Source organism: Equus quagga, chromosome 8, assembly GCF_021613505.1.
Source record: "Equus quagga isolate Etosha38 chromosome 8, UCLA_HA_Equagga_1.0, whole genome shotgun sequence".
Lineage (NCBI taxonomy): Eukaryota > Metazoa > Chordata > Mammalia > Perissodactyla > Equidae > Equus > Equus quagga.
Genome location: NC_060274.1, coordinates 33,397,728 through 33,422,142, shown reverse-complemented (window position 1 = coordinate 33,422,142; position 24,415 = coordinate 33,397,728). Strand labels below are relative to the sequence as shown.

The 24,415-nt window shown below is 43.0% G+C and overlaps 2 protein-coding genes across 4 annotated transcripts in view; both read right to left on the bottom strand.

The window, feature by feature from the left end:
- Positions 1 to 1,376, bottom strand: part of SLC26A4 (solute carrier family 26 member 4) — a 44,346-nt gene extending 42,970 nt beyond the window's left edge. The window contains exons 1-2 of one of the 3 annotated variants that reach the window (XM_046669976.1): positions 1,258 to 1,376; positions 135 to 301 (exon numbers count right to left, since the gene is read on the bottom strand). In XM_046669976.1, the coding sequence (XP_046525932.1) occupies positions 135 to 298 (164 nt within the window). In that variant the 5' untranslated portion in view covers positions 299 to 301; positions 1,258 to 1,376. Of the gene's footprint in view, positions 1 to 134; positions 302 to 1,028; positions 1,077 to 1,257 lie in introns of those variants that run through there. The other 2 variants (XM_046669977.1, XM_046669978.1) reach the window with 2 other exon arrangements.
- A 21,084-nt stretch (positions 1,377 to 22,460) lies between these two features.
- Positions 22,461 to 24,415, bottom strand: part of LOC124243915 (uncharacterized) — a 56,643-nt gene continuing 54,688 nt past the window's right edge. Inside the window, 1 exon segment of the mRNA XM_046670012.1 lies at positions 22,461 to 24,414. Coding sequence (XP_046525968.1) covers positions 24,245 to 24,414 — 170 coding nt within the window. The 3' untranslated portion in view covers positions 22,461 to 24,244.

Sequence of the window (24,415 nt, the reverse complement as noted above, 5' to 3'; positions counted from 1 at the left end):
CGGATGTGAGAGCCGGAGTCTGTCCTCCGGTAGAGGCCCCGAGTCCCCGCCGGGTGGCGGGGCATCCACGTTTCGCCGCAGGACAGCCCGCCCGGCTCCGCGGCTCCCCGCGCCGGCCCCGCCGCGGCCGCTACCTGCAGCCCTTGGCCAGGCTCTCCCGCAGCGTCGCGCGCTCCTGCGGGCGCCGCTCGTGCTGCTGCTGAAAGGCGAGCTCGCTGTAGACCGGCCGCGACACCACGTAGCTGCAGCTGTACTCGGGGAGCGGCGGCGGCTCCGACCTGGCGCCCGGCGCTGCCATGACCTTCGAGCCGCAGGACGATGAGGAGAGAGGAGAAGAGGAGGTGAGGAGGAAGGGACAGGAAGAGACGACTGTCTGGGCGCTGCCTCCCGGCCCCACCTGCTGCAGCCGATCCCTCCGCGCTCGGGGCACACCGCCAACCTGCAGGGGGGCACCTGGGAACCTTCGGCTCCCTGGCCTGCACCTGCTGCCCGGGGCTCCCGGACTCTGAAGGGAGGGGCCCACAGCCCTGGGGGTTCCCCGAGCTCCACTCAGTCCCCTCCGGTGGCCGCCAGGGCGCTGTCCGCGTCCTGAAATCTCCCCAAACCCGGGCTGGGACCCGGGGCGCGCGCGGGGAGGGCAGGGGACCCCGTGCGCGCCCCTCTCCCGCTGCACCCGACCCAGGGCGCAGCCCCCGGCGCGGACCGGGAGACAAGCACGGACCCCCGGGGCCGGGCGTGGGGCCCTGAGGCCACTCTCCCGGGGTCCCGAAGCTGCGCGCCCCGCAGGCAAATTCCAGCAGCGGGTCGCGGCTCTCCTGGGGACAGAACCTTGGGCAGGTGGAGCAGATCTCTTCCCCGGGCCTCACTTCCTAGCCTCCTTCTCGCTCTCAGCTGCTCAGAAAGGCTGTGCTGCCCCCTGCCCGCCCGCTCCATGGCCCCACGCTAGTCCCATCCCCAACTAGGAATGCCTCCGGGGTAGTTAAGCCGGAGAGGGGTGGGGTGGGCTGCATCTTCAGCGGCGATCTCACCTGTTTCGGCTCGTGCCCAGCCCGGAATGCCCCCGGGATGGCCGTCCCGCTGCCTTTATAGCGCTCGCAGAAGAAAGGGAGACGTTTTATTTATGGAGCAACAGAGACACCCTGGTCGAAAAGAGGGACACACAGGCCCCAGTCTTTCCCCACATATCCTACCAGGAAAGAAATCCTACCCTTCCCGCATTCTTTCCTGTTCTCGAACCAGACAGGCTGAGAAGCTTACCTGCTATCGCTCAGGGGCCGCCCGGATCCTCCCTCACCCCCTAATTACCGAGGCGGGCTGCGAGGTCCGGGGCGAGACAGCCCCTGGGGAGTTTGCTACAGAGAGCAGAGCCCGGCTGGAAGAAGAGGTCAGCGATTGCTGGGAGCGCTGACCTTGACTCGTAGGCTGTGTGAGTTAGGAAGCGCCAAGGTCTGGCACACAGCTCTCACACCAGGTGGAGAGCAGGAAAGGAGCAGAGGCCAGTTTTGTGTTTAATATGGCTTTGGATTTCTAGAAATTCTTTCTTTAGACGTACCCAGTGGGTGGTGGTTACAGAGAGTTTATAATTTATTCCTAAGTTTTAGGTACATAGTCTATGCACTTTTCTGTGTGTGTGTGTGTGTGTTGTATTTCACAATCAAAATCAAGCGTCCAGGTGGCCCCCTTTCTTACCTGACCGACACTCTGGTTCTTTCCATCATTCTTCTCACTCATCTGGACAGTCAAGGAGGGAATAAGCTGGCCTAGGCAGCAATCAGGGCTAGAAGGGAGTGAGGGGGAGTTGGATCTATCCTACCTCATCAGGGTTTTGGCTTCTGCTAGGATGAATCTTGCTAAAACTGACTACTAATGCAGGTTAAGACGAAAGGAGTGAGAGTTTGGTAAACGGGAAGATTCTTGCCTGATTGTCAGTGTTCTGAAGTAAAAGCAGAAGAGACTCCAAAATACAGACTTTCTGGACACCAGCCTTCGGTCACCCACCCAGCTGGAAAATACAGACCACGACAATTCTGTAAGCTCCAGGACACAGAACTCCTCACAGGAGAACCCTAGCGTGAATTGCCTGAAGTGATGTTTGACAGTGTAAGCACGTGCATTTTTCTGAGGATTGAGGGAGTCAACAGCTTTCAACAGATCTGCCAAAGTTTGCTTGACCCAAGTAAGGTTAAGAACCATTGAAGAAGGAATACAAAAAGAAAACTTCAGTTGTGAACTTTAGAATTCTTATCCACCTGCAGAAGTGATTTCTTTTACGTATACCAGGGGTTCTGAACTAATGGCTCTTTTGCCCCCCAGGGGACATTTGGCAATGTCTAGAGACATTTTTGGTTGTCGCGCCTGGGGAGATGCTCCTGAGATCCAGTGGAGAGAGGCTGGAGATGCTACTAATCTCCTGCTGCTGAGTTTGAAGTCCCTCTAAGGTTCTGTATATTATTCAAAATGTGCATTTATTAATAAATCACTATGTGTATTAAACATACCCATCTCTCTCACCTTATATCTATGTATCTGTATATAGATACAGTATACATGCATTTTCTATGAGTAGCACATTATTGTTGGGTGCATAACTCAACTCCCCTGAACTAGAGGCAAGTATTAGGTTTAAAGTAGATTCTGAATGTACGTACTCTGTACACCCTCATGCACACCTTCGAGATCCAGTTAAAGCACTCTCTCCTCTGTGGCCATTCCTTGATCCTCTCAGTCGGAATTAATCCAGTCCCTTTTCTGGATTCTCTGGGCACCTTATCTGATCCTCCCTTAAGATGCCTCTCGCTATCTACCTTAGTATCATAATTTTATTTACATACAAGTCTTATCTCCCTCACTAAACAAAAACCTCCGGAGGGCAAGCACTATGCCTCCCTCCAACCATCATTACCTTCTATCATGTTTTCTAAACAGATATACCCACAGCCCAAACATAGTTTTTTTAAAAAACTAAAAATTACATTACATATGGTCTACAACTTTTTTTTTCAATCAAGCCTGTGTCACAGATTTCTTTCCAGGTGAGCACATATGGTTTTTTCTTAACTTTATCAATGGCTGCCTAGGATTTCATACTGTCAACTCATATACTTGGTTCCATGATAACTCACCTAGATGACTCACAATTCTTTACTGAGTTAATTTGGAGGCAATCTCTGCTAATATGAGTATAACCCATAACTCATTCTGAATGGGATGTCTGCTCCCTGTTACTTGCTATTTTGAACACTTTTAGTCTGGTCCAGTCGGCTCTATGGACCACTTTGTATCAGAACTTGGTGATGGTTTGGTGGTGGTGGTAGCGATTCAAAGGGATAGTGAGCAGGGTAGAGGTGTCAGAAGAATAGAGGAGAAAATAGACCAGCAAATAACACCAGGAGGCAAGGGTGTACTTCTCTTGGAGAAGAGACAGAATTCTTCTTTGAACTGCATCTTTCTATGTAAGAGGTGGGTTTAATAATCATCACATCATGATAAGCTCATGCAAGTACCGTGATGAAGAGATTGCTTTCTTCTGTTAAATGTCGTTTCTACAGAACAAATAAATGGTACCTGGACAGAATGACATGTCCCTTACAGGTTTCTATAAAAACGTAGAACTGCTTCTCTCATAGGTCTGAATTTGGCTGTCTTTTAAAAACAGAAGAGTGGGAGGTGATAACAGCTTGCTCTCCCTACCCAATTTACTCGTTATATTAAACACCTCAAATTACTCACTTAGGCTTTACCAGTCAGGCTTCACCTGTTTCACATAGAAGTGGGTGGTTCTTCTTTATCAGAATTGATTCATTTCCAGGACTTCTTTCCAAAGAGATAGATGTGTCATTTCCAAATAAATGTCAGACAATATTATTGTTACTTTCCAGCACTTATTTAGCAGTTAATGCTGATTTAAAATGCGTTTTCCTGGGGCAGGTCCAGTGGCATAGGGGTTAAGTTTACAACTCCACTTCAGCAGCCCAGGGTTCATGGGTTGGGATCCCGGGCATGGACCTACACACTGCTCATCAGGCCATGCTGTGGAGGTGTGCCACATACAAAATAGAGGAACACTGGCACAGATGTTAGCTCAGGGACAATACGCCTCAAGCAAAAAGGAAGATTGGCAATAGATGTTAGCTCAGGGACAATCTTCCTCATACACACACAAAATAAACATAAAATGAAATGCATTTTCTTATTTATCATTTAGGCATTAGGAATATAAGACACATTCCACTGTTAGATCTACAATTCACTCACTCATTCAGTCATTCATTCATTCAAGGATTTATTAAGAATTTATTAGTGCTGGCCATTGATGCAATGATGAACAAGACAAGCATGGAGTGTGGTCTCATAGCTGTGGGTGCAGCAGACATTCATCAAATGTTCACAAACCATATACTCTATGTCACTGATTCTAAAGTGGACGTTTTTCATATTTTGTCGGGACTCATCTCACAACTGATGATGTGCTATAGTTCAGTTGACAGCATTTTTTTCTTTCTTAGTGGTTCATAAAATAAGTGTGAGTTTTACAATTCACGGCATACTAGAATTGATGAAATATGGATATATACATAAAATCGTAAGTGTATCTGTGCTTTTGAGCGACTGTGCATTACAAGAATGATTTAATTGAGTCTTGTGTTAATTTAAATTGAGAGCAGTCCATCTTGCTACCTATTTCTGGTCTAGAGGGCAAATATTGCAGTGGACATTTTTACTTTCTTTTTTCCTTTATGGTTTAAAAAGTCCTCTAATCAAGTTCTCTAATCACAATTGCAAAATAATGGAAACATGCAAATAATGCCAAGAAAATTCTATTTTCAAAAGCAACCTAGATTCTGATTTTTATCATTTTCTACCTTTGAATTGTAATGTTCGTAGCTTGTTTGCTATTTTTTATGCAGAATTGAAATCACTTCTGTTTGGAGGCAGCGTTTGGAACCCACGGTTATCCACATTTCAAACAGAAACGTTGTTCACATTTCAGGTTGGCATTGTGATCAACAGAAACTCTGAAAAAATCAGTTGCCTGGAAAGTGGTCATTTTCCCCAGAAAAATCAACTCTAATTCTGAGCTTTTATTTTCACTATGCTTGTTAATTTTCTCAGAACAATAGATGCTACATTTCTGTCATATTTAGACAGAAAGAGGACTTAAACTTTCTCTCAGCCTTTCTGATCTCTCCTCCGAATAACTGGTCGGGCTCCCTTTCGGTGACTGTCCAGTTTTGCGTGCAATGGTCTCTATTCGCTTCCTGTACGTTACTTTTTTCCCTCTTCAGATATTGGATATGCTCCTTAATGACAGAAGTAATACCTTACATGTCTTTTATGGTATTGAAAAAGAAGACATGCCTATGGGGGACAAGAAGGAAAATATACTAAAATAGAAAATAGCCGTCACTTCTTATCTCATTATCCAGAAAATCACTGTTAAGCTTTTTGCTTATTTCTTGCTTATCTTTTTTTTATTTCCCCCTATGTTTACATTTCAAGTAAATAAGATTATAATGCTTGTCTTCCTTTGTATCTCCATGATACCTTGGCAAACTCTGACCTGTAATAGGTACTGGAAAAATTCTTGTTAAATTATTGATCCTTTAAGGATGGGAGCTTGAGAAATTGTTGGGTTGGAATGAAACTAATTTAAAAAGATGAGAATCCTTATTTTTAAAAAAGAAAAAACGTAAAAAAAAAAGAGTTCTTTCTAAACCTATATGGCTGTCCATTCCAATTTAAAACAACTTTCAGTGCTAATAAAAATTCATTGTTATATAATATAATTCAATAAATGTCTCAGATAGTAGAGGAAACATCACATTGTTTAATATGAATCAAAATTTGATATTCGGTTTGGCCCATTTGTCTCTCATTAGCATAAAATAACAGCATAGTTTTCTAAGCAAAGAGTAACTTGAAGGCCTGCCTAAGTTTCTTATTATTTAAATGGATATAACTTTTAAAGTTATCCTTGCGCCCCTTATCCCGTGAACTCTGTGGTTTGTCAATGAAGGGAGGGAAGGGAAACTTGAGGACTGTTTCAAGTAAATGCTGATGTGCTATGTTGTCATGAGCTGGATGTTTAAGTATTCCACTCATTCATCCATCCATCCATTTGTTCTCCTGGTGAGTATTTATGGAGCCCCGTACTTGTGTCAGACACCATTTTAAGTGCTGAGGATTCACAACGTTCCGGCCCTCAGAGCACTTAGGGTCTAGTGAGGGACAATGACTTGAAGCAAATAGATTAATCAGATCATATTCTGTTATGATAAAATCTGTGAGAGAAATGACCAGTGTGATGTCATGTAGAATCAGTGATGGGGGCAATGCCCTGTGTGGGGAGAGGGGGGACTGCTCTCCAGGGGGTGGTCAGGGAAGGCCTCTCTTTCCGAGGAGGTGACGTTTGAAGAGAGATCTGAAGCGGGAGACAGCCTTTCTGGAAAAGGGACCAGCAAATGCAAAAACTCCCGAGTCAGGGAAGAGCTTGATGTGCCCGAGAAACAAAAAGGAAGGCAGTGGGGTTGAAATCCAGAGAAGTCAGATCAGGAGATAGCAAACCGGGAGTCCTTAGTACGTACCTGACAATAAAAACCAGTCATTTAGGGAGAAAGCGTGGACAGATAAAAAAAGGTGAGCACCAAGGCCTTGAGAGGTCACAGGAGGAGGATGAGGGGCCTCTTTCCTTCTATGAAATGCAGAGTCTTTGAACGCAGGTGGAGAGAAAAAATACCTACAATACTTTGAGCTCTTTGGAGAACTATTTCCTGAATATATTTTTTTGGTAGCCATGTTTTTTAATGACACACGTAAAGTAAAGGAAAAAACATCTTAATATTTAGAATTTATTCAATGGTTTCTAACTATTGCATGTGTGATTAATAAGTTTACTTTTTTGGTACCGGTGGTACCTTACACTCAGCAAGTTCTCCTCGGAAGTCAAGGTAACTCGTGTAGCTCTGAGCGGAAATGGATCCAAGCAATTGCACTAACTACTTTTGGTGGAAAACAAGAGCATATCATCTGAGGCAGTTCATCTTTCTTCTTCTGGCTGCTGATAGCTACTTTGCTTTACAAAGAATGCTTTTTCAATTCATTTATACCTCCTCTATTGAAGTATAAATTAGTAACAACACACTTAGTCTTAGAATCTACTGTCTAATTCTTCATTTAAAAACGAATCTTAAATATCAAAGACTTTCATGCATTAAAGGGACAGACTGGTGTGCTGAGCAGAGAAGAAAGAGGGAAGAAAGAAGCTGAAGGACGCTGCAGAGAGAGAATCAAAGGACAGAGACTGGGGAGAGAGACCAGGATGGCAGCTCATGGCATCATTTCCACCGGAGGTGCCTTGTTACCCAGTATGATGTGACTTGAAAGTTGACTTGAAAACTAAACTGCTTTTGAGCATAAGTATTACCTTGAGGTGGATATTGTTTTTCTCATTTTATAGATGGGGAAATACACAGACAGGTTAAGTAATTTGCCCAAGGTCACACAGTTTGGCTGAGCTGGAATATGAACCCAAGTGGTTGATTCCAAAGCCCACTCGCTCTCTTAACTTCTGTGCGACTATCCAGGGCTTTAGCAACATCAGTTCACTTCACCACTGTATCATAGAGTTGCTAGTCCTATGTTAATACCCCACCACAGGCTTCATGGTCCTTCCACTAAATTCAGCTTCAGTTTCATTCCCTTCTTTTGATATATTATTTTAAAGTATGATATACACAGACCGTGGGATACTAACAAAGCGGATCAACATATACAGATGTGGAAAGAAACCCAAAGTGTACTATAGATGAAAAAAAGGCAAGGTGCAGAGTGTGTGTAGGACACTCCTATTTGTATAAATGACGGGAATATGCATTTGTATATGGTTTTAATCAGAGACCTAGCAAGAAAAAGATAAAACACTGAGATAGAGTTAATGAAGGGCTGGTTAACACAAGTGTGGGCAGGGTCAAGGAAACCAAGAAGGCCTGGTGTAGCACCTCAGGGCTCGCTGCAGGGAGCTGTCAGCTATTGTCATAGGAGACAGCTGCCAGCAATCCCAGCCCAAGTGGGGAGGGGAGGGAGCTGTGACCAAAACCCAGAGTGCTGTTGGAGAGGGCTGCCCAACAGGAACTGTGGCTTTAGTAGAGGAATGGAAGCGCTGTTATTTCCAGGCCCAACGAGGAAGCAGCTGGAGGAATAAAAATCCACCTCCTTCTCCCCTTCCTACCTCTGATCTTCTGCTGGTAAGTACTTCTCCACCCTTCTGTTCCTCCATTGCTCAAATTCTTCGGGAAAAACTCAGACGGCTGAGGAGCTGTGACATTGCCCATAAGGTCAGTCTTCAGGGCACAGAGCAGGATAGGGAAAGGTGGAGAGAAGACAGCGAGTGGCGCATGGAGAATGTCCCCACATATAAACACAGAGTATTTCTGGAAAGATTCATAAGAAACTGAGTTCTGATGGAAGCAAGAGGCTTTTAAAAAAATCACTTTATTCTTAGAACGGTTTTAGATTTACAGAAAAATTGAGAAGAGAGGATACAGTTTCCATACACCCCCACACCCGGTTTCCCCTACTATTAGCATCTTAAATTTATATGGTATAATTACCACAAATAAAAAAACAATATTGATACATTATTATTAACTACAGTCAATAGTTTGCTCAGATTTCTTTAGTTTTTACCTGGTGTCGTTTTTCTCTTTCAGGATATCACATTACATTTGGTTGTCCTGTTTCCGTGGGGTTTCTTGACAGTGAGAGTTTCTCTGACTTCCCTTGATTCTGATGAGAAGTCATGAGAAGTACCTGGCCAAGTATTTTGTAGGATGCTCCTCTATTGGAATTTGATTTTTCTCGTGCTTAGATTGGTGTGATGGTTTGGGGGGGGGGGCGGGGAATCACACAGGCAAAGAGTCGTTTTCATCACATCATACGAGGGATACATGGTATCAACATGCCTTATCATTGTTGGTACTGACCTTGATCACCCGGCTGAGGTAGAATTTGTTAGGTTTCTCCACTGTCCGGTGACTCTGCCCGACTCTCCCTCGCTTTCTATACTGTACTCTTTCGAAGAAAGTCACTATATGCCGCCCACACTTGAGGAGTGGGGAGTTCAACTCCAACTCCTTGAGGGCAGAGTATCTACATAAATCAGAATTCTTCTGCAAGGGAGATTTGTCCCTTGTCCCCTTCATTTATTCAATCATTTATTTATGCCAGTATAGAATCATGAATATATGGTTTATATTTTGCATTATAACCCATAAACTACTTGATTTTGTTGATCAGGGTGTTCTAGCTTTGGCCATTAGGAACTCTTTCAGTTGGCTCCTGTGGCCCTTTGACATGTCCGCCTCAATGTAGAATGGTTTGCTTGTTTTTGGAGCACTTCCTTACAGTCTGGTTTTACAAGATGCTCCAGGCTTACCTTGCATATTTCCTCTGGCAGTCCTTTAATCAGCCAGTTCTCCAAGGAGCCCTGGCTCCCTTTATTGGGGAATGGCATTAGAAACCAAGATGTGGGCATTAGGTGTGCTCGTTGCTACTGGTATGTCATTGCTTCTGGGTCCTCTCAGCAGACAGAGCAAAGAAATATATGTGTGTCTATTATGAAATAATATTATGTGACATTTTATTATATAATACATTGAGTTATGTATATAAACATATTTACAATATTTCTATATGCAGCCATCAGTATCTCTATTAAGCTAAACATGAGTCCATACTAATGAAGAGACTTATTTTTATTGTACAGTATTTTGTACTGTTTGAGTTTAATTTTTTTACTAGGTCCACGTTAGCCTGTCAATCATTAAAAAGAAATAATCTGAAGTTTGAAATGCCCTAGTGATAAGATAAATTGTGTATATCCATGTTTTGGTAGACACGGATTACTAGATGAAAAAAAAAGTTCTATTAAAAAGATGTGTATATATATTAAAATTTTGTGAATCAAACTTTTAAAAATAGGAGAATTAGATGATTAAAAACTCCTGTGACTGAGTCTTTTAGAAAGTAAAGAATGATTCCCCTGTGTATCTGTATGTTGCATGAGTACCTCAACATGGTCAAAATGGAGTTAATTATCTTCTTTCAACTCCATTCTTGAAGCTGCTCCTCTTCCTGGATTTCCCATCTTGGTGAATGGCGTCCCATCCATCCATTCCGCCCAAGGCAGAATCTTAGGAGCCATCCTTGATTCAGTCTTCTTTGTTGCCTTTGATGTCATCTACTGTCAAGCCTACTTTTTGAATAACTCTCCAGTTTCTCTGCTTCTCTCCATTTACACTGCTACCGCCTAGGTTTAGGCCAGGATTACCCTCAAGCCAATAGCCTCCGAACAGGTCTTCCTGCTTCTTTCTTGCTCTACTCAGAAGTCATCCTTCAAACCAGCCAAAAACAGTTCTAGAAATGCAAATCTGGTCAGGTCCATCCTTAGCTTAAAATCTTTCAAAATGGCTCTCCATTGCCATTAGCCCTCTTCTGTGCATCCATGGTACTGAGCTCTTTATCTCTGGGCTTGGAGACCGGCTTCTTCCTCTGCTTGGAACTCTTTCCTTCTTTTTCCATTTCTAGCTGCTGTCTTGGTTTAGCTGTCCCTTTCCTGGAGCCTTCCCTAATAGCCAAAGGCCAGGCGAGATGTTCTTCCTACAGGTCCTTAGCACTCTTAATTTGTATACACTTCCCACACTGCAGGGTACTTGTCTGAACCCACTATTAGACTATAAACTCCTTGGAGGTAAGGGCTATATCAAGAGTGTAGTGGAGTTACACCATCTGGGTTTCAGTCCTGGCTCTGTCCTTTTCTCCCTGTATGACCTTGGGCAGTAGTTTACCCTCCCTGATTCAATTTCATCATCTTTAAAATAAGATTATGTGAGAATAGTATCTAACTCAAAATGTTGGTGTGAGAATTAAATGCAATGCCTGGCACATAGTAAGCACTTGATAAATGCTGGCTATTATAATGGAGTTTTGGAGGCCTTGGGAGCAGTTTGAGTTAGATCTTGGTATATTTTGAGCTTCATTTCAAAAAAAGGTACATGAGTGTATGTATATATGTTATTTGATGTTGCCAGGAATAGCTAATTTTATCTGACAAAAATTTCTTCCTAACACGCTCTTTTGAGTCACGGATGTTGGCTTTTAAGTAAGCTAAAGGTTGTTAATTGGGAGAAAGGCCAGAAAAACTCATCCACGGCTTTTGAATCACATGTTGAACAAATCTGGCATCACAAGCGTCAAGCTGCCTTCTGTTTCTAATCATTTTTCTTTCTAATTTAGTTTCTCCCACCAAAAAGGATTATAATTGATTTTCATTGCAGAATCCATGGAAGATGTCACAAGATGTAAAGGGAATTATTTTCAAGTAGATGGAAGCCATCCTTGCTGAACGCCGCCATTGGCTTGGTCCCAAGTGCTAAGCAGTAGCAATTCTTCCTTAAATTGAGAGGACGTGTCACTGATCTGGACTGGTAAAAGTTTGGCTGAGAGAAAGCTTTCTTCTAACCTAAACCTTTGAAATTCTTAAAAAAAAAAAAAGTGGCAGCATCTTATTTATGGAAACCTCCCCAAGACCATGGAGGTCGGTGGTCTAGCCACAAATGTTCTGACTCCAAGTCCTATCTCAAAATAGACTTCCCCCAGGGAATTTCACTTTCTTCCTAAACTTTGAATTTTCTTTCCTTCCGTCTCTTAGTTTCCCATTATCTACTCCCTCCCGCCCTTTATTCTAACCTTAAGAGCACAACCTTCCTCCTCCTGAGTTTCCACAGTCTGCTCTTTCATCCACACTTCTCATCATTTTCTAAGTTGAGGCATTTGTCCCTGCTTTGGAATTCTTATAAAAAGAGGGGGAGCTTGCCCCGTGGGCGAGTGGTTAAGTTGGCGCGCTCCGCTGCAGGCAGCCCAGTGTTTCGTTGGTTCGAATCCTGGGTGCGGACATGGCACCGCTCATCAAACCACGTTGAGGCAGCATCCCACATTCCATAACTAGAAGGACCCACAACGAAGAATATACAACTATGTACCGGGGGGCTTTGGGGAGAAAAAGGAAAAAAAATAAAATCTTAAAAAAAAAAAAAGAGGGGAATTGGGACATGACATTTTGTCAACACAAAAGCAATATCTTGTGAAATAATAAACATTTATGAAAAAGAGGAAAATTGGAAGCACAGCAAACAACAGCAATCTGGAACAATGCTGTTCACTCCTCCCCTGTGTCTCTCAAAAGTTGACGCATCGCGTCTTCGCTCACAAACTTCCTCGAGGCAGTCTCACGAGCCCCTGCCTTGGATTGAATCCTCCTTCCTTGGAGATTACTATACTTTTATTTTATTTCTACCAAACATTTGACATCATCCTGTAGTTGCGCCAGTTCCCTCTGTGTTGGTGGTAACCCCCAGTAGAAAGAAGTTTCTTGAGAGCTGAAGCTTATCTCTGTGACTTTGGGCAAGTTTCTTAACCTCTCTCACAAGTATAAGGAGGTAATAATCATATCACTCATCATATTGTGATCATTAAATACAATGATAGAATTTTGTGGATCACAGTAAAGTGCTCAATAGTTAATTCCTTTCTCTTTCTTTTTTTGGGGTCTCTTCCGTGGTGTCCATCACTGTCCAATGGGAAGTGACATACAGCACTGATTCAGATCATGGGCTCTGGGTTTGAGTTCCCCTCAGCCATTCTTAAGGAATTCAGGAAACATACTTAATCTCTTTATGCCTCACTTACCTTCTCTGCAAATTGGGGATAATAATATTTACTTCATAGTTTCCTGTAATAATTAAATGATGGGGCATAGATAAAGCACTTGGAAACTAGCACATGGTGAGGACTCAAGAAACATTGGCTGTTATGATTATCATAATGCTCTGTATAGAGAAGGTGCCTAAAAAATACGCAAAACGAATTGGAAGAAAATTCATAGCACGATCCTTTTAATAAACAGATCAGCTGAGGGAACATTGGTCACTGTGTCCTACCCAATGGTTGTTTTCTTTTCTATTTAGTTTGCCAATTTATCTTACACCTGGACCTTGTAAACCATTTGCTGGACCAGTTCAAACCGCATTCAAGTAATAAAAATCAAAAATTGTTTGGAAGACAAAAGCCAGAAGGAATTAGTAAGTGGAATTATAATCAAATAGGAAAGGTGTTTAAGGAGGCTGAAGAAGAGATTCCCACTGGTATATATCTTATTTAAAATCTTAATTAGAGTTCTGGAAAAGGCAAAGTCATATGCTAATATAATGTTAATATAATTACCTTAGGAACGAATGGAAATCCTAATACCAGCTGAGGACCAATAGAAAGAAATCGAAATAAGGCTTTTTGCCTTCCAAAGAGCTCATAATGTATCCTAAGCATCTCATTAATGTGAACAGTATTTCCAGAAAAGTAAAACAAGATTCTTAACTCAGCAATATTGATTCCTTTTTAAAAAAACTTTAACCTTACTTTCATCAGTGTTATAATTTAAGGCATTGCCTTAAATTCCAGGGTGAATACGATAAATAGCAGTCCTCAGCCCTTGCCCCATTCTCCCTCTCCCAAAGGCAGCCACGTGCAAATGCTTTGGCTGATTCTTTGATATATATGTCCCTATCTCTAAAGAATATTCACGCACGTCTGTTTATCTTTTCACTTTTCTTACTACGTGAGATGAGGATTTAGCGTTCTTCCCTGTGTTCCCACTGTGCCAAACCTCTGCACACTCCCCATTGCTCCATCTCCCAATACGGGGTCACAGTTTTCGGGACATTCACGGTGAGTGAGTCACATTAGTATAATTGGGTTTTCTATTCAGAATGGAGCTATGTGGTAAGCCACCATTACTTTTTATTTCCTAGGCTTTTTTTGGTGTGCCCTTGAGTTTTAATGGTCTTGTTTTTCCTTTTTGGCTGTTTATTTCTTTTTTTCTTTCTTTTTTTTTTTTTTTTAAAGACTGGCACCTGAGCTAACAACTGTGGCCAATCTTTTTTTTTTTTTCATCTACTTTATCTCCCCAAATCCTGCCTGGTACATAGTTGTATATCTTAGTTGCAGGTCCTTCTAGTTGTGGCATATGGGACGCCACCTCAACGTGGCCTGATGAGCGGTGCCATGTCCGCCCCCAGGATCCAAACCCTGGGCCGCCCCGGCGGAGCACGCGAACTTAACCACTCGGCCACGGGGCTGGCCCCCTGTTTATTTCTTTATCTTGTATTATTTGCTTAGTTTTCTATGACCAGTCATACTCATCACCATCTAACTCAGACCCTCTTCCAGCATAATTGACGTCTTCTTTTGGCACGTTCATTTTGTTCAATATGTTCACTCACATCAGGTATTGGATTAACTTCATCTTCTTGAAAAGGCATCTCCCAGATCTGCCTGAGCTGCGTTGTACCTAAAAATCTCCGTTTGCATTCCCCCATGGGTTCCCTCTGCCTCTCCCCTGCACTGATCTCCTTTCCTTGGTCCCCAGCTTCCTCTTTCTCGGTTTACTCATCCTTTAGGTGGAGCACATCCTCCATCCTCCAGCTCTCTGAGAAAGGGCGTGTGGGAGGTAAAATTTTTGAGAACTGGCAAGCCTGAAAATGTCTTTATTCATTACTCATACTTGACTTATAACTTGATTAATGAGTATAGAATTCTGGGTTGGAAATCATTTTCCCTCAGAAGTTTGAAAGCACAGTTCTCTTGTCTTCATCTTCTGGGGTTCCTTTGGAGAAATCTGAACTCGTTTGGATCCCTTAACCTTTGCATGTTTTCTCCCTGGAAACTTGTAGAATCTCCTCCTTGAATCCAGTTCAGTGTGTGGGTGTATTTTCAGGCATTGTGCTGGGGGTTCGGTGGGCCTTCCTCCTGTTTTTTCCTAAGGGCTCTTTTGCATTTTCTGAAAAAAATTTTTTATAGCTTCCAATTCGAATTTCACGGGTGTATTGAAATAAGAATCCATGACTTCTCTGAAGACATTAAGAGTTTAGTTGTTGTTATTTGCTAATGTAGTACTTTTCTCCTTCCTGCACACTTGCTATTTTTACCGCACTTTTTTTCTGTTTGTTTTTTGGTTTCTATTTTTTTCTTTTTTTGGTGAGGAAGATTGTCGCTGGGCTAACATCTGTGCCAATCTCTCTCTATTTTGTATGTGGGATGCCTCCACAGCATGGCTTGATGAGTGATGTGTAGGCCCACGCCCAGGATCTGAACCTGCGAACCCCAGGCCACTGAAGGGGAGCATGTGAACTTAACCACTACCGTTTTTCCATATGAGGGTCTTTTCTCAGATCACTTCATGCTTGATTGCCTGCTCATAACTAGAAGTGAGGCCTCAAGAGTTGCCTGGAAGCTCTGAGTGGGTGAGAGATCCTTATGGTGAGCTGGCCAGGCCGTTTGTTGGGGAAGCCATGATGTCAACGCTCATGTCAATGTCATTAGGTTTTCCCTCTTGAGTCTGATGGATTCCTGCCTGGAAAAAGACTTTGGTCTTCCGCCTAGAAGTAAGGAACTAGCTGCTGTCATTCCGGGTTGAGGAAGAGGTTGTGCAATTAGTATGCATACATCACTTGCTTAACTCCTCTGTGTTCTGTTTATTAAAAAGAGCTTCTGGCCCCAGCCCTGTGGTGCAGCGGTTAAGTGCGCATGTTCTGCTTCAGCGGCCCGGGGTCCGCCTGTTCAGATCCCGGGTGCGGACACGGCATCTCTTGGCAAGCCATGCTGTGGCAGGCATCCCACATATAAACTAGAGGAAGATGGGCCCAGATGTTAGCTCAGGGCCAGTCTTCCTCAGCAAAAAAGAGGAGGATTGGCAGCAGATGTTAGCTCAGGGCTAATCTTCCTCAAAAAAAAAAAAAAAAAAGGACCTTTTGCTTTACCCTCTTCAAAGAAGAAAATTGTCTTCTGCTGGGGTGGGGAGGGTAATCACCCAGCAGTCTGGAGGAAGAGAGGGGCATCCAGGGATCTAACTGCTTCTCAAACAGCTCTCAACCCCCCTCCTTATTTTTGGCAGAAGGATACCCTTTGCCAGAGTAGTTGGTGCCACCAATTCCTGCACCAGATTGTTTGGTGTTTTAAATCAACTTTGTGCTTGGCTTTCCTGCAGAGGAAATAGAATTCGTTCTTCCTCAGTTCTGCTAAGCCAGTACCCCTCTTTCCTCTGCTTTGTAGCTTCCAAAAAGTTCATGCTGTTTCTTCTCATGCTCGCTTTTATCCTTGGAGGTTTTTGCCTTTAAAAACTCCCTTTACTGTACTTTTAGTGGAGGTTGGGAAAGAGTAAAAGTGTGTGTTCAATCAGCTATCTTTTGGCAATTCTGTTTTCTTTAGGTGAAAATCCTACATCTGACACTTCCTAGTGTTGGGAGAGTTATGTGCCGCCTTCGTTTGGAAAATCCAAAGGCAGCAGCAGGCCCTCGGCATGGGAGCTCGGAGGACCTGCTCCCTTTCAACGCTGAAATGCACAGTTGTGCTTTGGCTTCCCTCACAGGTAGGCTAATTGAAAACGAAAATTCCCCCTATTGAGAACCAATGAAAAGTTATGGAAAAGCTGATTGCAGAAAGCATTTTCAAAAGTACTCAGCACTCAAATAATTTACTCACCGTGGTGGACAAAATAACGACCTCCCAAAGATGACCCTATTCTCATCCCCGGAAACTCTAAGTATGTTAAGCTACATGGCAAAGAGGAATTAAGGTAGCAGATGGAATTAAGGAAGCAAATCAACTGGTTTAAAAATGAAGGGATTTTTCTGAATTATCTGGGTGGACACAAGAGTGGACAAGGGTCCTTCAGTGTGAAAAAAGGAAGCCAAAGTTCAAGGTCAGAGTGACATGTATGAGAAAGACTCCACCGGCCATGGCTGACTTTAAGGATGCAGTGGGGCCAGGAGCAAAGGGATGCAGCCAGCAAAGGAAGGCAAAGCTGGAAGAGGCAAGGAAACAGATCCTCTGCCAGAGCACCTGCAAGGCACCAGCCCTGCTAACACTTTGATTTTAGTTCCATAGCTCTTGTTTTAGTCTTCTAACCTCCAGAAGTTTAAGAGAATAAATTTGCATTATTGTAAGCTGCTGAATTTGTGGTAATGTGTTACAGCAGCCACAGGAAACTAGTATACTTAGTATAAAGTAAAAAAGTAGCTGTGATTCATACTCCTTTAAATTTTGACGTTTTCAGTAAGTCGATTACACTAACTTTCCCTCCCGTGTCTTACCTAGAGGCAGATTCACATGGAGTTACTGAGGTTTAAGCTTCGGGCCTCTCGAGAATACTGGGGTACCCTCAGAAAACTGGGGTTGTAGAGTGTTTTAGGTAGAAAGGAGTACAACCTTTCAGGGTACAACCAGGAAGCGTTCCTGATAAACGGCCCAAAAAGACCAAAGACCTTAGAAGACAGGGATCTGGGTCTCTAAGGTCCTAGCAATTTGTTGTGATTCCTGTCCTCATTCTGAATAAATTCTCATGTTCAAACCTAATTTTGCTTTGGTAATTTTATATTCTTTTTCTTACAGAGGACTTCCCAAACTGTAGCCGTTCTAGGGCCCCCAAACCCACAGATCCACCCCTGCCTTTACCTTTTTCTTTTTTAAAAGGAGTTAAAAAGCACTCTCGCTCGCTCTCTCTCTCACACACACACACATATACATATTTTTTTTTTTTAAGATTGGCTCCTGAGCTAACAACTGTTGCCAATCTTTTTTTTTTCTGCTTTATCTCCCCAAACCCCCCCGTACATAGTTGTATATCTTAGTTGTGGGTCCTTCCAGTTGTAGCATGTGGGACACCGCCTCAACGTGATCTGACAAGCAGCGCCATGTCCGTGCCCAGGATCCGAACCCTGGGCCGCCGCAGCGGAGTGCGTGAACTTAACCACTCGGCCACGGGGCGGCCCCACGGGTATACATATTTTAATCATCGGGAAAGGAGAAAGGAACTGCAGTTAAGCCTCAAGTGGTTACTAAAGCATCCCTGAGCCAGGCCCTCCCACACCATCAAATCAGGATTCGAAGGGAAATACATTAGTGCCCAGGAATAGGAACTTACTAATACTTTAAGAAAGTTGGCCCAAATTGTAGCTGATCCTGTCATAGTCTTAAGACAGCAGGACACACTCTAAAGACTAGGAATGGGAAGAGTCATCTGGAGAGAATCTGACACAGTAGACTTGAATTCAATCCAAACAAGCAAATGTTTATTGTATTCCTCAGCGGCCGGGCACTGCTTGTCCTGGGTGTAGGAAGAGGGCGACAGGGAATGCTGCTCATAGTTATCAGGAAAATTCATCCTAGACTGGCCCATAGGACATTTGCATTACATAGAACTGGGGGTTCCACTTTAAAAAAATATTTACAAACTCTCCTTTCACATTATCTTTTTTTGTTTTTTAATGGGGCCAATTTACCATTGGATACCAGTTTTTGTCTAGTGTTCAAAGTAGCTTACCGCCAGAAAAAGTTCCTTATGCGTATTACCTCACTTAACCCTCTCAGCAAGTCCATGAGGTAGAAGCTTAGAATCACTTTAAAGATGAAGAAGCTGAGACTCCAAGTGGGTAATCAATAGAGGAGATGGGATTTGACCCCAGGTAGGCCATGCATGTAATCACCACATTCTATTGCTTCTAGAGCACTTTCTGTCAATGGGTTCTCATGAAATGTCCAACAACAGGGTTAAATAAAATACTCTGTGTCAGAGGACAGTGGGTCTCATCTCCCTCTGCTGCCCTCACACACCGCATGGTCATAGCACGGTCCCACAACTAACACTGGTTGCCTGGGTCGGTCATTCTCAGTGGTGGTAGTAATGGACTGGGCATATAAGTTTATGTAATTTGAAAAAACTCTGACCCCTCAGGTGATGTTCATATGAACAATTGGAGGTAGGTTTTCCTATGGAGAATCCTTTTCCAGAACAATATTTATTGATGTGGAGGGAATAAAAGCAGGTCACAAAATAGTATGTATGGTATGGTCTCATTTTTGTAAATAATTCTATGTGTATGAGAACATTAAGCAAACTGCTAACTGTAATTTTCTGTTGTAAATTCTATATTGTCCACATTTGCCATGTTTGGCGAGACAAAAGTTTGTTTCAAGACAGAAAAAAAAAAAAGACTTAAAAGAAACCTTTTCAGGAGGTAAACCTCCGTGGAGGGTTATTTCAGGAAGCCGTTGGCTGAGAAGCGGCAGTCTCGAAATCATTTGCGTTCCAGGAAACGGGCAGCCCTTGGAAGAATGAGGATGAAATTCTTTACCATGGGTGGTGCTTCGGGGAGAACAAAGATTTCTAAAGGAGCAGTACAGTCTGGAGAATCTTGACTACCTGGGAAGGCATCTGGTTTAGGGAGGCAGAGCCAAATCTTCAAGTACATTCTTGCTCAAATTCAGGAAAAGGGGTGATTATCAAGAACAAAACCCTCGAGAAAACTTAAGTTTTTCCTAATCTCGTCACAATTACACCTCCAGCTCTTCTGCACTGTGTGTATACATAGGATAACTGAATGCTCCTCTGTTTGTGTGGTGTTTCTTGGTGAACTTCTTTGTGGTGAAGGTCACGGTAAAGAGAATGAAGAAGAGACCAGGGGTCTACTTCTCTTATAAACCCTTACAGTGTGAAATGCACAGACATTGTAGGGCTCATTACATGTTGCTGATGGACTAATAATGGTGAAGTTAAATATAAAAAGCTGAATGTGCAGAGAAAGTAGAGGATATAATTTTAAATCACAATCCTAACATAAAAGGTAGGGAAGATGAGATGAGACCCCACAAGTTAGGAAAGAGAAAGAAAAAAGGCTGATGGTTTTGCACATATTTTTGGCTTTTTATCCAGGTTTAGGCCATTAAGAGAGACAATGCATTAAAAATATCTGGTGTCGTTTACTTATTCCATTATTTATTGAACAGAAGTTCAGGAGAGGTACAGCGCTCCACGGTGTCATGGACACAATGTGCTTCTATCTTGTGGCTCTAGCTTGCACGGCTTCAACCTCATGATCTAAGATGGCACTGCTGTTTTTCAGGCAGCAGGATGGAGGAAGAAGAAAAATAATTCCTACCACGTGACATTCTTTCCCATTTCTACCTACAAGGAGACTGGAAAATATTGTCTTTATGCTTGGCAGCTGTGTGTAAAAATAGCAGAGTATCTAATACCACAGATGAATGAAAGAATTGGTATTAGGGGACAACTGAGTGCCCTCTGCCACAAGCATCTATTGCAGGGAATCTCAGCTGTGGCAGAACCGACATTGTAGTTCAGGTAATTCTTTGCGGGGGGCTATCCAGTGCTTAGCTATCCAGAGTTTAGCAGTATCCCTGGCCTCTACCCACCACTAGCATCGCCCTAGTTGTAACAACCAAAAACATGTCTAGACATTGCCAAATGTCCCTTGGGGACATCCTCCCCACTCCCTGTTGGGAACTTTTCTACTTGTGTGTAGGAACTGTTAGTCACTGGGCAGGGGACAAAACCAAACCATAAATGTGGTAATTTCAGATAGTGACAAGAGCTGTGATGAAAATAAAATGGGGTAAAGACGGACAGGGTTGGGATGCAGGATATACTGAGGATGTAAAGGCGCTGAGATGGGAAAGAACTTGGCTTGTCATAAGAATCAGAATGCAGGTGTGGTAGGCAGGGCACGTGGACTGAGATGAGGCTGAGAGTAGGTGGGAGCCTGGTGAGGTCTTGGGGGTTTGATCTGAAGTGCAATGGGAGATAATTGGAAGCCTTTAAGCAGGGGATGACACGATTTATGAGAGCATGTACCTAGGAGAAGAATAAGAGAGAATGCTTAGAGGGAGACCAGCAGGAAGTTGTCACAGTAGTCCAGGGAAGAAACGATGATGGCTCGGTTTGGCAGTGGCAGTGGGAATGGAGAGAAATATGGTTGAAGGAGGAAAAGGAACTAAGGCATGGCTAAGGCTATCTTTGATTCTTTGATTCACCCAAATGGCTAATGGAAGACCAAGGGGTGTGAAAGGGTATCTATTTTCTACACATTGTGAGATTCAGTCCAGCGCATTACAGATGTGACTTGTATGAGGAGTTTCCTGTGAGTGCTGTCACAAATTACCACAAACTTGGTGGCTTAAAATAACAGGTTGATTGTCCCATAGTTTTGGAAGTCAGAAGTCCAAAACCAGTTTCACTGCAGGGCCATGCTCCTTCAGGAGGCGCCGGGGGAGACTCTGTTCCCGGCCTCTTCCAGTTCTGGGGGCTCCAGCACTCTAGTCTCGGCCCCTGTGGTCACATTGCCTTCTCCTCTTGTGTGTGACAAGATCTTCCTTTTTCGGTTTTTGTTTTAATGTCATCATGTATTTCTTATTATTTTACTGAGGTCACACAAGTTTATAAACCTCTTTCTTATAAGGACACTTGTGATTGCATTTAGGACCCAGCGAGACGACTCAGGATAACCCCTCCACCTCAAGATCCTTAATCACAGCATTTGTCATATAATGTAATATTCACTCTTTTGCCACAGAAGAGAATATTCCCAGGTTCCAGAGATTAGGACGTGGCTATCTCTTGGGGGGAGGCGCGTTTTCACTTCAGTAGTGTTGGAAATCACTTCCGGCCACAGAAGGAAAGATTAATAAAGTCATATGTTTGTGTAGAGATAGAGGTGGAAAACAACACTGAAATAATAAAATGCCATTTAGTAAATTGATTAGAGAAAGAAATGATAAAAAAAAGGTTGAATTTTCATAGATGGAGTTTCAACAATTCTAAGAAAGGTAGGCCCAAGGGTAAAAACGTTCAGAAGCGCTTCATGGACTTTATAGACAAATCATTCTAGATATTAAAGGCAAGGCTTAAAAGGATTGCTATATTCACACTTTGTGTGGTGTGCACTCAAATGCAAAGTGTATCCCATGTCAGTAGGGCTGGGAATGGGCCGCCCAACTGGGGTGGGACACGGATGGGACAGTGAGAAGGCAGCGCACAAAGGAAGAGGAATGCAGAACCAGACCAACTCACAAAGGTAGAGCCAGACCACACGAGCAGGCACACCCAGTGGCCGTGGAACCACTGGGAGGTCCCAGGAGGAAGCTGGAGTGCCACTGCAGGCAAGCTGAGACCAGCACCGGAACCACAAGCACAGGTGTGTGGAGATCCAGGCAGGCTGGGGACATCGGGAGGGTATCACAGAAAGTAGTCAAGACTCCAGGATCTAGCTGGAGTTCAGGGTAATCTAGTTACCAGTACTGGGGCCCAAGATAGAGCTAGACGAGGAATGAGGATGACTCACACCAAATTCCAGAGAGCTTAGCCAGACCTTCTTCAGCGCTACTTCCTGGAGTCCAGGAACTCAAGGCAGGTGTGCAAAGTAGGGAGAGTCTGACAAAACTACAGACTCCAAAAGAAAAGGGCAGGAGTAACACTGCTGTGTTCCAATCTCTAATACAGCCTAGAAGTCATTATTGCCAACAGGAAGGAACATAACTTAATAAGCAGTATAGCTAAATCCATGGAATACATGTTTATTTATAAGAGGATTTGCTCAACACCATCATCAGCAAGAGAGTAATAAGAACTAACAAGCCCGCCTGGAGAGGCAGTTTGGGACGGTGCTCAACTCCTTGGTTCCAAGCCTGCCTAGCACACGGCAATAACCTGTTTAGCAAATTATAGCTACTGTGTGTATATACTAGTGTAATATGCTGGGCAACCAGGATCCCTGGATTCTAGACCCAAATCCTGGCCTTGCATCTAACTCTCCATGCTATCTTGGGAAAACTGCACAAACTTTTGAGGTCTCAGCTTGCAGATCTGTAAAATGGAGAGGCTGTGCTCTAAGACTACTTAAATGTACACTTTAAAGTGCTTTCTGGGAGTCTTCCAAACCCTCACGCCCCTCAAAGAGCACCCAGCCCTTCCCCTGCCAAGCCCTCTGCACACCTCTGAGGATCACCACGTTATCTTAGTTTATGTAGGAATCCTGACTTAAATGTTATTATGCCCATTTTGGAGATGAGGAAATGGAAGTCTAGCAGTTTGAACAGTTTGTTAAAATCACCTGGCTAAATTAACAGTGAAGCAGGGATTCGATTTCAGTTTTGTGAGTTGTAGAGCTGTGTCTTTTCCGCTCTTCTGCGTGTGATTCTGTCGTTAGGCCTGATTTCTGTACAGCAGGCGGGGGTCACAGATGCTCAGGATCTCCAGGCCCACACGGTGCTCGCTCTGGGTTTTCTGAGACTCTGTGCCGTCGTTTGTATAGTTCTCTCCTCGTTCAGCACTCCCTTCCTTGTTATTTACGGCCTCGTCAGCCCATATGGTATCACTCCCAGTTCTCACTCCTCTTAAATGTCTCCTACATGTCTGTTTTCTAGCAGTAACTCCCGATTTTTATCTGAAATAAAATTCCTATGTACTTGCTCATTTCATCCACTTTACAATGAAAGAAATCAAATATGCATGAGGTTGGTGCTAAAATGATAATAAACAAAGGATGAAACAAGTATCAGGAAAGGAAAAACTCCAGTAATTATTTTCTATTCTCTTTTATATTTAGGTTTTTACGAGACAAGGAAGATGATTTTCATCTAGACACTGGAACAACCTGAATCACATTGATATTACAATCATTATCATCTTCTAAAGGAAAGTCTAAATGAATATTTGAGTGGAAAAATAGTATTTAATACTTTAGCTTTTAGAATACAGAAACATCTGAGAGAAACTGTGACACCAGTGTATGCGTATTTGAGGTACTATCTGTCTAAGTGTGCGTTCCCAGCGAGGGGAAACACCGCTGTTTGGATATGTAACACACGAACTCTCTAAGTCAAGAATTCCACGTTGCTGTAACATAGCTTCAGTTCAGTGCTATGGCAGCTATGCAAATAGATGTAAACTCCGCTACTAGATGAACTGGACAAGGTAGAAAACTTACTAATTATGCATCATTAACACAAATGTCAACAAAATCCATACAACAGGTGCAGAAGCACAGTAACAAAAATATAATTATCAACATAGCTGTCTTAAGAGAGTAAACCACAGCATCATGAGGCTTAAAAAAAACAACTAAGGTCATTGTTTTGTTTGCTCTTTCTGTCTCTTCCTTATAAATATAGTGGCTAATTCTGAATGTTTATACTTATTTAATTTCCCTATGAACAAATTTGCTCACATTGAATACTATGTTCAAATACATCATCATCATCATCTGATTAAATAGAATATAATTATTACTGGAAACTCATCAAAGATTTTAAGGATATTAATGGTTTCATGCAACTTAAAAATCTAATTTTGGAAGTAACTGGCTAACGAAATTTTCCTTTTATTGGTAATAAATTTGCTGTTACTAAAGGTTTTTACCATGCTTATATTTTTCTTAAGAGCTGGAATACAGACTTTACAGTATATCTGAAACACCAGCAAATATTGTGATAATGCCGTTATGATACAGCCATA